Source organism: Oncorhynchus gorbuscha, linkage group LG03 (genome assembly GCF_021184085.1).
Source record: "Oncorhynchus gorbuscha isolate QuinsamMale2020 ecotype Even-year linkage group LG03, OgorEven_v1.0, whole genome shotgun sequence".
In the NCBI taxonomy this organism is placed as follows: Eukaryota; Metazoa; Chordata; class Actinopteri; order Salmoniformes; family Salmonidae; genus Oncorhynchus; species Oncorhynchus gorbuscha.
This window is the reverse complement of record NC_060175.1, coordinates 21756467-21768615: the sequence shown is the minus strand read 5'-3', so window position 1 is coordinate 21768615 and position 12149 is coordinate 21756467. Positions and strand designations below refer to the sequence as shown.

The window sequence follows — 12149 nt, the reverse complement described above, 5'->3', positions numbered from 1 at the left end:
ATTATGTCCACCATCAACACATTATGTCTAGCACAACACATTATGTCTAACACAACACATTATGTCTACCATCAACACATTGTCTACCATCAACACATTATGTCTACCATCAACACATTATGTCTCGCACAACACATGAAGTCTACCATCAACACATTATGTCTAACACAACACATTATGTCCACTATCAACACATTATGTCTACCATCAACACATTATGTCTAGCACAACACATTATGTCTACCATCAACATATTATGTCTAGCACAACACATAAGGTCTACCATCAACAAATTATGTCTAGCACAACACATTATGTCTAGCACAACACATTATGTCTAGCACAACACATTATGTCCACCATCAACACATTATGTATACCATAACAAAGCGATCTATATCAAAATCCTTAATACTTTTGAAAACATACAGTCTCTCTTCAGAGGAAAGACGAGCCACAAAACAACACTGAAAGCAAGTTATTGATCTATTGTGTGTTGCTCACATTTCCATCTTAACTCAGTAATGCATATCCAGGTCATGTGATCTGAAATTGTGAGCTCTGGTTCTAAGTTCTCCTACTGTAAAACTCTGGACCCTATATTTCAAAGTCCTGTACCTTCTCAGAGAGTGCCTCCTCCAGGGTGGCCAGGGCAGTGTCAGTGTTACTGGAGTCAGTCTGCAGAGACTTCACCCTGTCCTTCAGGTTCCCCAACTGCTTGTCCTTATCACACAGCTGCTCCTGCAGATTCTCAATCTGGGTGGGGGGGATAGAGAGAAAATTAGCATGGGGTCAAAATAACTGTAGATAGAGAAACTGCATTAAAAGTTAGTTAGTGTGAGTGATGTTCGCAGGCTAAAAGACTGGATGGGACTGTGGTTGTGTCCCAAAAGGCACTGTATTTGATATATAGTGCAAAGTCAAAAGTAGTGTACTATATAGGGAATACAGTGCCATTTGGGAAAAATGATTGTGATGGACGTTTTAAGCCTGTGAGAGGAAGTCTTTATTATTTTAGCCAAAGACATCAAATACTTTGGGATGTCTGAATTTAAAGCTCTTTTAGATTTGCTGGTAATTGAGGGAGAGGAAAGAGAGAGAGACAGAGTTTAGATGTAAATGGCTATATACGGTATCTCCATTTTCACAGTGAGATGTTTTTCAAAGATAGTAAGAAATAAAACAAGATAGTCTAGCCAGAGAGAAAAAAAGAGAAAGAGGGATATCTGAGAAAGAAACCAATCAAAAATACAGAGACACATTGTACTAACAGAGAGTATAGCCACAGCAGAAAAAGAGAGAGAAAGAACGTGAGAGGGAGGAGAAAGAGAGAAGGTCAGGGTGAGAGAATAACCCTCAGTGTATATTTTTAGAACACACTAGAGGCAGTGTGGCAGAAACTCCCTCGTATCCTCCTTTTCTGTGCATGTGTAGACACACTTTTAACCTGAGAACAGCACAGAGACACTTGATGGACAGAGCTACAACCATCCATTTGTATCCTCAGAGACCAACTAGCCCAAGCATGTGTCCTAAATAGCACCCTATTCCCTATTCAGTGCATTTCTTTCGACGAGGGCCAATAGGGGAGGCAACCCAGGTCTCAGGGAGACAGGGATCCAACCAAACAACCTGCACTGATATACAGCAAGCTCTCAAATAGGTTCTATGTAACAATTCTCAAGATTTTTCTCATTTCGGGGGAGAGCTTTCTTGTTTTATTTTAAATTGCATCTTTATTTAACCAGGTAGGCTAGTTGAGAACAAGTTCTTATTTTCAAATGCGACCTGGCCATGATAAAGCAAAGCAGTATGACACAGACAACAACACAGAGTTACACATGGAGTAAACAATAAACAAGCCAATAACACAATAAACAAGTCAATGACACAGTAGAAAAAAATAAAGTCTATATACAGTGTGTGCAAAAGGCATGAGGAGGAAGGCAATAAATAGACCATAGGAGCGAAAAATTACAATGTAGATTAACACACAGATTAACACTCGAGTGATAAATGAGTTGATGATGATGTGCAAGTAGAGATACGGGTGTGCAAAAGAGCAGAAAAGTAAATAAAACAAAAACAGTATGGGGATGAGGTAGGTAGATTGGGTGGGCCATTTACAGATGGACTATGTACAGCTGCAGCAATTGGTTAGCTGCTCAGAAAGTTGATGTTTAAAGTTGGTGAGGGAAATAAAAGTCTCCAACTTCAGCGATTTTTGCAATTCGTTCCAGTCATTGGCAGCAGAGAACTGGAAGGAAAGGCAGCCAAATTAGGTGTTGGCTTTGGGGATGATCAGTGAGATATACCTGCTGGAACGTGTGCTACGGGTGGGTGTTGTTATTGTGACCAGTGAACTGAGATAAGGCAGAGCTTTACCTAGCATAGACTTATGGATGACCTGGAGCCAGTGGGTCTGGCGACGAATATGTAGCAAGGGCCTGCCGACTAGAGCATAGAGGTCGCAGTGGTGGGTGGTATAAGGTGATTTGGTAACAAAACAGATAGCACTGTGATAGACTGTATCCAGCTTGCTGAGTAGAGTCTTGGAAACTATTTTGTAGATGACATCGCCGAAGTCGAGGATCGGTAGGTTAGTCAGGTTGACTAGGGTACGTTTGGCGGCGTGAATGGAGGAAGGTTTGTTGCGAAATAGAAAGCCGATTCTAGATTTGATTTTGGATTGGAGATGTTTAATATGAGTCTGGAAGGAGAGTTTATAGTCTAGCCAGACACCTAGGTATTTATAGTTGCCCACATATTCTAGGTCAGAACCGTCCAGGGTGGTGATGCTAGTCGGGCGGGCGGGTGTGAGCAACGAACGGTTGAAAAGCATGCATTTGGTTTTACTAGCGTTTAAGAGCAGTTGGAGGCCATGGAAGGAGTGTTGTATGGCATTGAAGCTCGTTTGGAGATTAGTTAGCACAGTGTCTGCGTCTGCGTAGAGGTGGATCGGGGAATCGCCCGCAGCAAGAGCGACATCGTTGATATATACAGAGAAAAGAGTCGGCCCGAGAATTGAACCCTGTGGTACCCCCATAGAGACTGCCAGATGTCCGGACAACATGCCCACCAATTTGACACCAACTACAACTCTGTAGTTGGGCCAAAATGGGCCAAAATACCAGCAACAGTGTCTGAAAACCTTGTGAAGACTTACAGAAAATGTTTGACCTCTGTCATTGCCAACAAAGGGTATATAACAAAGTATTGAGAGAAACTTTTGTTATTGACCAAATACTTATTTTCCACCATAATTTGCAAATCAATTCATTAAAAATCCTATTTTTCTGTCATAGTTGAAGTGTACCTATGATGAAAATTACAGGCCTCTCTCATCTTTTTAAGTGGGAGAACTTTTACAGTTGGTGGCTGACTAAATACTTTTTTGCCCAACTGTAGGTCTGTAACAGTTGGGGTCTATGGTGTCACCCCCTTTGAAGAGGGGGATGACCGCGGCAGATTTCCAATCTTTAGGGATCTTGGACGATACGAAAGAGAGGTTGAACAGGCTGGTAATAGGGGTTGCAACAATAGCTTTGGATAGTTTCAGAAAGAGAGGGTCCAGATTGTCTAGCCCAGCTGATCTGTACGGGTCCAGGTTGGAGTAGCCAGGAGGAAGGCATGGCCAGCCGTTAAGAAATACTTATTGAAATGTACAATTATCATGGATTTATCAGTGGTGACCGTGTTACCTAGCCTCAGTGCAGTGGGCAGCTCAGAGGAGGTGCTCTTGTTCTCCATGGACTTTACAATGTCCCAAAACGTTTTGGAGTTAGAGCTATAGGATGTGAATTTCTGTTTGAAAAATCTAGCCTTTGCTTTCCTGACTGACTGGGTGTATTGGTTTCTGACTTCCCTGAACAGTTGCATATCGTGGGGAATATTTGATGCTATGGCAGTCCGCCACAGGATGTTTTTGTGTTGGTCAAGGGCAGTCAGGTCTGGAGTGAACCAAGGGCTCTGTTCTTAGTTCTGCATTTTTTTGAACAGGGCATGCTTATCTAAGATGGTGAGGTAATTACTTTTAAAGAATGACCAGGCATCCTCGACTGACGGGATGAGGTCAATATCCTTCCAGTATACCTGGGCCAGGTCGATTAGAAAGCCCTGCTAACAGAAGTGTTTTAGGGAGCGTTTGACAGTGATGAGGGGTGGTCGTTTGACCGTGGGCCCATAGAGGACACAGGCAATGAGGCAGTGATCGTTGAGATCCTGATTGAAAACAGAAGAGGTGTATTTGGAGGTCATGTTGGTCAGGATAATGTCTATGAGGGTGCCCATGATTACGGATTTAGGGTTGTACCTGGTGGGCTCCTTGAAGATTTGTGTGAGATTGAGGGCATTTAGCTTAGATTGTAGAACTGCCGGGGTGTTAAGCATATCCCAGTTTAGGTCACCTAACAGAACAAACTCTAAAGCTAGATGGGGGAGATCAATTCACAAATGGTGTCCAGAGCAAACCTGTCTGATTCTCAAGATTTTTCTCATTTCGGGGGAAATCTTTCTTGTAAACCTGTCTGAGTCAAATGTATCAAATGTTTCCCTCAGATTTCTCTTAGGCGAGTAGCTGAGGCCCTCCGAGTCGCTATCCATTACACGTATTTCTACTGAAAAGCATGTTATGCCTAAAAGCAGAGCTAGGCTCCCCCACTTCCAGTACTGTAAGCAATGGTTGGAGAAAACAATGTTGTTCACTGATGCCGTCCATTTAAACAAACTAGTGAACAATCGCAGTCTACCTTAACCAATCCCTGATCCTTAACCATGACCCTAAATCCCTGACTGCTGCCCCCTGCATCTAACCTTCTTCTGCAGGACGTTGATCTTCCTCTCCTTGACCTCCAGCATGTCCTTCATGTCTCGAATCTCTCCGGCCAGTGTACCCTTTTCTTCCGTCAGGTCCTGCAGCTGCTTGGTCTTCTTGTTCAGGAAGGACTCCTTCTCCTCCAGGCGCAGGCGCAGGGCGTCCACCTGGGAGGGGAGTGGTCACAGGTCAAAGGTAAAATTTCACAGTTCCGAAGTCAAATTCAATCAAATGGATTTCATAAAGCCCTTTTGACATTAGCAGTGGTCACAAGGTGAAAACCACCCCAACACCCAGCCCACTGGAGGAAGTTTGTGAATGCTCCCCAAAGAGCAAAAGTGTTTAAGTCAAGTTGTCACAAAGTGCTTTCATAGTAACCCGGCTGAAGGGCATTTAACATTGAAGGGCAAAGCTCGAAGTTCAACGGTATTATTATTGTCTAATTGACGAAGGAGAATCCTCTCTGAAATACTTGGCATTTACAATACAATGTTCATTCCCCACTAAAGTGTATCGGACAAGAGGGGAGGTGATACAGTTGAAGTCAGAAGCTTACAATCAGTTAGGTTGGAGTCATTTTCAACCACTCAACAAATTTCTTGTTAACAGACTATAGTTTTGGCAAGTCGGTTAGGACTATCTACTTTGTGCCTGACACAAGTAATTTTTCCAACAATTGTTTACTGTCACGACTTCTGCCGAAGTCGGTTCCTTTCCTTGTTCGGGCGGTGTTCAGCCGTCGACATCACCAGTCTTCTAGCCATCTGTCACGTTTGTTTGTATAGATGGACCAAGGCGCAGCGTACGTAGAGTTCCACATACTTTTAATGAATAAAGTGAAACTTAAGCAAATACAAAACAATAAAGAATAAACAAACCGTGACGACAATGCAGTGCTAGCAGGCAACTAAAAATGAACAACATCCCATAACCCCCAGGTGGGAAAAAATGCTACTTAAGTATGATCCCCAATTAGAGACAACTATAACTAACTAGAACAAAAACCCTAGTCACACCCTGACCTACTCTACCACTGTCTACGTGACAGTACACCCCCCCCCTCCCCAAAGGTGCGTACTCCGACCGCTAAACCTGAAATAAAAATGGTGGGTATCTAGTGGCGGTGGTGGCTCTGGTGCTGGTCGAAGTACCCGCTCATCCGCCAGCATTGGGTGTGGCTCTGGTGCGGGACGAAGTACCTGCTCATCCTGCGGATCCAGCCATGGACCTTGAAGTTCTGGACCATTGACCGTCTTAGGAGGTTCCGGACTGTGGACCGTCGTTGGAGGTTCCAGACTGTGGACCGTTGTTGGAGGTTCCGGACTGTGAAACGTGGCCGGAAGCTCTGGACTGGGAACTGTCGCCGGAAGCCTGATGAGTGGGGCCGGCACTGGTGGTACCGGGCTGGTGACACGCACCTCACAGCGAGCGAGAGGAGCAGGCACAGCACGTACTGGAATGGGGAGGCGCACTGGAGGCCTGATGCGTGGGGCCGGTACAGGTGGCACCGGACTAGTGACACGCACTTCAGGGCAAGTGCAGGGAGGAGGCACAGGACGTATCTGACTGGGAAGACGCACTTGAGGGAGAGTCCGAGGAGCAGGAACAGGACGCAACTGACTGGGAAAGCACACTTGAGGGAGAGTGCGAGGAGCAGGCACAGGATGTACCTGACTGGGAAGACGCACTTGAGGGAGAGTGCGAGGAGCAGGAAAGGACGCACCTGACCTACTCTACCATAGAAAATACAGGTTTTCCATGGTCAGGACGTGACACCATCGCCAATCCATTTTTCATGTTCCTAGGGCACCAGTAACATAGCACAAGAACTTACAATAAACAATTCCCGACAAGAACATGGGAAACAGAGGGAAAATATACACAACATGTAATTAGGGAATTGAATCCAGGTGAGTGTGAAAACAAGACAAAACAAATGGAACATGAAAATGGATCGGCGATGGCTAGAAGACCGGTGACGTTGACCGTCGAACACCGCCCGAACAACGAGAGGAACCGACTTCGACAGAAGTCGTGACATTTACAAACAGATTATTTCACTGTATCACAATTCCAGTGGGTCAGACGTTTACATACACTAAGCTGACTGTGCCATTAAACAGCTTGGAAATTTCCCCAAAATTATGTCATGGCTTTAGAAGCTCCTGATAGGCTAATTGACATCATCTGAGTCATCTGGAGGTGTACCTGTGGATGTATTTCCAAGCCTACCTTCAATTTTAGTGCCTCTTTGCTTGACATCATGTGAAAATCAAAAGAAATCAGCCAAGACCTCAGAAAGAAAAATGTAGACCTCCACAAGTCTGGTTCATCCTTGGGAGCAATTTCAAAAGGCCCAAAGGTACCACGTTCATCTGTACAAACAATAGTACGAAAGTATAAACACCATGGGACCATACAGTCACACCGCTCAGGAAGTAGACGCGTTCTGTCTCCTAGAGATGAACGTACTTTGGTACGAAAAGTGCAAATCAATCCCAGAACCACAGGAAAGGACCTTGTGAAGATGCTGGAGGAACCAGGTACAAAAGTATCTATATCCACAGTAAAACGAGTCCTATATCGATATAACCTGAAAGGCCTCTGAGCAAGGAAGAAGCCACTGCTCCAAAACCGCCATAAAAAAGCCAGACTACGGTTTGCAACTGCACATGGGGACAAAGATCGTACTTTTTGGAGAAATGTTTCCTGGTCTGATGAAACAAAAATAGAACTGTTTGGCCATAACCACCATCATTATGTTTGAAGGAAAAAGGGGGATGCTTGCAAGCCGAAGAACACCATTCCAACCGTGAAGCACGGGGTGGCAGCATCATGTTGTGGGGGAGCTTTGCTGCAGGAGGGACTGGTGCACGTCACAAAATAGATTGCATCATGAGGAATTAACAATTATGTGGACATATTTAAGCAACATCTCAAGACATCAGTCAGGATGTTAAAGCTTGGTCGCAAATGGGTCTTCCAATTGGACAATGACCCCAAGCGTACTTCCAAAGTTGTGGCAAAATGGTTTAAGGACAACAAAGTCAAGGTATTGGAGTGGCCATCACAAAGCCCTGACCTCAATCGCATAGAAAATGTGTGGGCAGAACTGAAAAGGCGTGTGCGAGAAAGGAGGCCGACAAACCTGACTCAGTTACACCAGCTCTGTCAGGAGGAATGGGACAATATTCACCCAACTTATTGTGGGAAGCTTGTGGAAGGCTACCGAAACATTTGACCCAAGTTAAACAATTAAAAGGCAATGCTACCAAATACGAATTGAGTGTATGTAAACTTCTGACCCACTGGGAATGTGATGAAAGAAATGAAAGCTGAAATAAATCATTCTCTCTACTATTTAACATTCTTAAAATAACGTGGTGATCCTAACTGACCTGAGACAGGGATTTTTTACAAGGATTAAATGTCAGGAATTGTGAAAAACTGAGTTAAAATGTATTTGGCTAAGGTGTATGTAAACGTCCGACTTCAACTGTATGTAAGTGTGTGATGCAGAGGACCAGGATAGAGTGATATAATGTGCCCTTAGATGTGGACCAAAACAGGACAAGGACCAAAATACATGCAGGGGAAAAAAACATTTTATTAATGACCCCAACGAGATTCTGCACACATCATTTAAACGTAAATATTTTACATCATCCAAGGGTGTACATAGGCATGTGTGTGTTTTTGTGTGTGTGTGTGTGCACGCACGTGCCGGTGCATGTGTGTGCTTGTCTGCATATGTGTGTGTGTGTGTGTGTGTGTGTGTGTGTGTGTGTGTGTGTGTGTGTGTGTGTGTGTGTGTGTGTGTGTGTGTGTGTGTGTGTGTGTGTGTGTGTGTGTGTGTGTGTGTGTGTGTGTGTGTGTGTGTGTGTGTGTGTGTGTGTGTGTGTGTGTGTGTGTGTGTGTGTGTGTACGGTGTCTGTGTACGGTGTAGCTACCTCTGTCTGCAGTATGGCAGCACGCTGCTCCTTAGCAGTGAGGGACTCTTTGAGAACCTCTATATGCTGTTTGCAGTCTGAGTTCTGGTTGTTCAGGGTCTCTAGCTTGGTCTGCAGGGCCAGCAGCTCAGACTCCTTCTTGGACAGCTCCTGCTTCAGCTGGTCAATCTGTGGAGGAGAGACACACATATACACACAGAACAGGGAGTATCACAACTAGCTATTGTATGAAGTTGACAGCTAACTAGTATGATTATGGCAGGTGTGTGCCTGTATGTGTGTGTGTGTGTTTGTATTAGGTGTCTGTGTATGACTGTACTGAGTGTGTTTTGTGCAGTGGACATTGGACAGAACAGCCTCTCACTGAAATGGGCTGACAGTTTATCCACTGTGTTCCTTTCAGCCAGGATCTCCTCTCACTAAAGATGCATTTTGGATTGACTCTCCTGCATTATTCATGAGGTATACATCAGCCCTATCTATGATTGATGAATAATGGGTTAAAAAAAACAACAACAAGGGGCCTCCCGGGTGGCGCAGTGGTCTAGGGCCACCATTATGGCACCAGAGAGGTGTGAGGTCCGTGGGGCAAAGCACAACTGGCCTAGCGTAAAGTGACTGTTCCACTGGATGTCATAAGGTGAATGCACCAATTTGTAAGTCGCTCTGGATAAGAGCGTCTGCTAAATGACTTAAATGTAATGTTAAATGGGTTAGGGAGGGTTTGGTAGGAATATCCTTATCTCATTGCACACTAGCGTCTCCTGTGGCGGGCCAGGCACAGTGCACGCTAACCAGATCGCTAACCAGGTCGCATCCAACCCGGAAGCCAGACACATTGGTGCAGCTGGCTTCCGGGTTGGATGCGCACTGTGTTAAGAAGCAGTGCGGCTTGGTTGGGCTGTGTTTCGGAGGACGCATGGCTTTCGACCTTCATCGCTACAACTCCGTAAGGGAGTCTTGTAGCGACAATTGGATACCACGAAATTGGTGGTGTCAACAAACCCCCCCGCTGGTTTCAGCCACAAACGGGTAATATGCATGTGGAGTTGGATGTAAACACACAGACACAATTCTACAGATAGGCGAGAGGCGAGATGACATGCCACAGATAGAGGGCTCGAAAGACAAACACATCTGTTTGACAGGCAGGCTGGCGGACGGAGGGATGGACAGACAGACAATGTGACAGACATACAGACAGGCAGGCTGGCGGACGGAGGGAACGACGGACATACAGACAATGTGACAGACATACAGACAGGCAGGCTGGCGGGATGGAGGGATGGACGGACAGACAGACAATGTGACAGACATGCAGACAGGGAGGCTTAGAAACTGTGAGACAACTGACGACAACTGACGACAGATTGTATAATATGACTGAGCAAATCAAAGCTGGACCAACTGAATAACAAGTGATAAGAAGTTAATGAGTTAATGAGAAAATTAAACGTAAGCAGTTTGGTGCAGTTTGGTGCAGTTGGTTCCAATGGTAATACTCTACTATCAGTCATGCTAGATGGATACAACCATATTGACAAGGCTTCAGATCAGAAAAGAGAGATTTTAATAACAAAAGAATGATGTTCTTTATTGTCTTCCTCCGCTCTCTCTGCTGTCTCTCTGCTAAATGTACAGTCAGTAACAAATCAACAAGTAAGCATCTCCCAGTCAGATAGCTTCCAGCGAAGCACTTCCCTGATGAAATCAGTTAATTTAATACTAAAGCTAGTTTATTTACAGTCAGCTCTGTTCTGTTCACTTTGAACCTGCACAGCAAAACCAAGATTGTGAGTGATTGTGTTTGGCACATCATACACACAGTAAATGTGTTTGTGTGTGTGTGTGTGCGTGCGGGTGCATGTGTGTGTATGTGTGCATGTGTGAGTTTGTGTTTTTTCCTCTATATGTGTGTGTACCTTGGCCTTCATAAACTTGGAGTGGTTCTTGTAGACCTCCATCTGTTTGATCTCCTCCTCTCTGTCCTCGGTGTTCAGCAAGCCGTTAGCCTTCAGTATCTGGATCTCATCCTCCAGGTCCCTGATGTTGCGCTCCAGAGACGCTATCTTGGTGTCCTGGTCAACACACACACACCAGCTGTAAGACTCTATCTTGGTGTCTTGGACAACATACATACACACACACACACACACATGCAGAAACACACACTAGTTGTACACTACATCCACACTTAAAATCCAGTGGTAGAACATTTCCAAAGGTTGACCAGTGTACAAAACACAAAACACTTGAAAGAGAGGGAGAGAGAGAGAGGGCAGCAAGACAGAGAGAGAGAGACAGAGAGAGAGAGACAGAGAGAGAGAGGGCAGAGAGAGAGAGAGAGAGAGAGGGCAGCAAGAGAGAGAGAGAGAGACAGTCAGAGAGAGTCGGAGTCAGAGAGTCAGCGAGGAAGAGAGAGAGAGAGACAGTCAGAGAGAGTCGGAGTCAGAGAGTCAGCGAGGAAGAGAGAGAGAGACAGTCAGAGAGAGTCGGAGTCAGAGAGTCAGCGAGGAAGAGAGAGAGAGACAGTCAGAGAGAGTCGGAGTCAGAGAGTCAGCGAGGAAGAGAGAGAGAGACAGTCAGAGAGAGTCGGAGTCAGAGAGTCAGCGAGGAAGAGAGAGAGAGACAGTCAGAGAGAGTCGGAGTCAGAGAGTCAGCGAGGAAGAGAGAGAGAGACAGTCAGAGAGAGTCGGAGTCAGAGAGTCAGCGAGGAAGAGAGAGAGAGACAGTCAGAGAGAGTCAGAGATTAAGAGATAAAGAGAGAAAGAGCTCTATGAAGTAATAAGGAGAGCCGCTGCAGTATCTGGAGAAAAATTGAAAGCTTCCTCCTCCTTCTCTGCCTGCTGCAGATCCAGCTTTAGCTCCCTCACAGCCTCTCAGTGGATTAATCACCATTTGGAAATACTGAGCAGCACACATCACATCCAGCCTGGGAGAATGTCAAGCCCAGAAAGAAACGCCTGGAGAAGAAGCAGGAAGAAGGTCCGTACTGCTCTGTAGTCGCTCGCACATCAATGCAGGAGCCAGTCTCTGGATTGCGACTGCGTCTCCGAGTGTAGCTTTGACTTCGCAGGGTTTTCAAATAAATAATATAGAGTAGCCGTGGTCCGTCTCCCATGCACTCCTCCTGCAGAGCACTGAGAAAGAACCCCTTTTCTTCTCCCTCTCTCCCGACCTGTCCTTCCCTCGACAGGTTCTGAACTTGTGAAATTGAACTAGAACTTTAGCAGGGGTCATCCAGAACCCAGTGGAGAACTAGGAACACCGGCTGCATGAGATGCTCTCGCTATAGGATGACGGAAAAAACAACAGACGGTCCTGATCTAAGGAGTTAATGTGAAAGTGTGAAAGTTGTTATCATGGCCATGTGCCTCGTCAATGCA

At 45.4% G+C, this 12149-nt stretch overlaps 1 protein-coding gene across 7 annotated transcripts in view; it reads right to left on the bottom strand.

Moving 5' to 3' along the window:
- The window catches only part of erc2 (ELKS/RAB6-interacting/CAST family member 2), a 106494-nt gene that overhangs the window by 37397 nt on the left and 56948 nt on the right, over window positions 1–12149 (bottom strand). For all 7 annotated transcript variants that reach the window (XM_046340160.1, XM_046340166.1, XM_046340181.1 and 4 more), the window contains exons 6-9: window positions 10686–10841; window positions 8764–8931; window positions 4813–4980; window positions 619–756 (exon numbers count right to left, since the gene is read on the bottom strand). In XM_046340160.1, the coding sequence (XP_046196116.1) occupies window positions 619–756; window positions 4813–4980; window positions 8764–8931; window positions 10686–10841 (630 nt within the window). The remainder of the gene's footprint in view (window positions 1–618; window positions 757–4812; window positions 4981–8763; window positions 8932–10685; window positions 10842–12149) is intronic.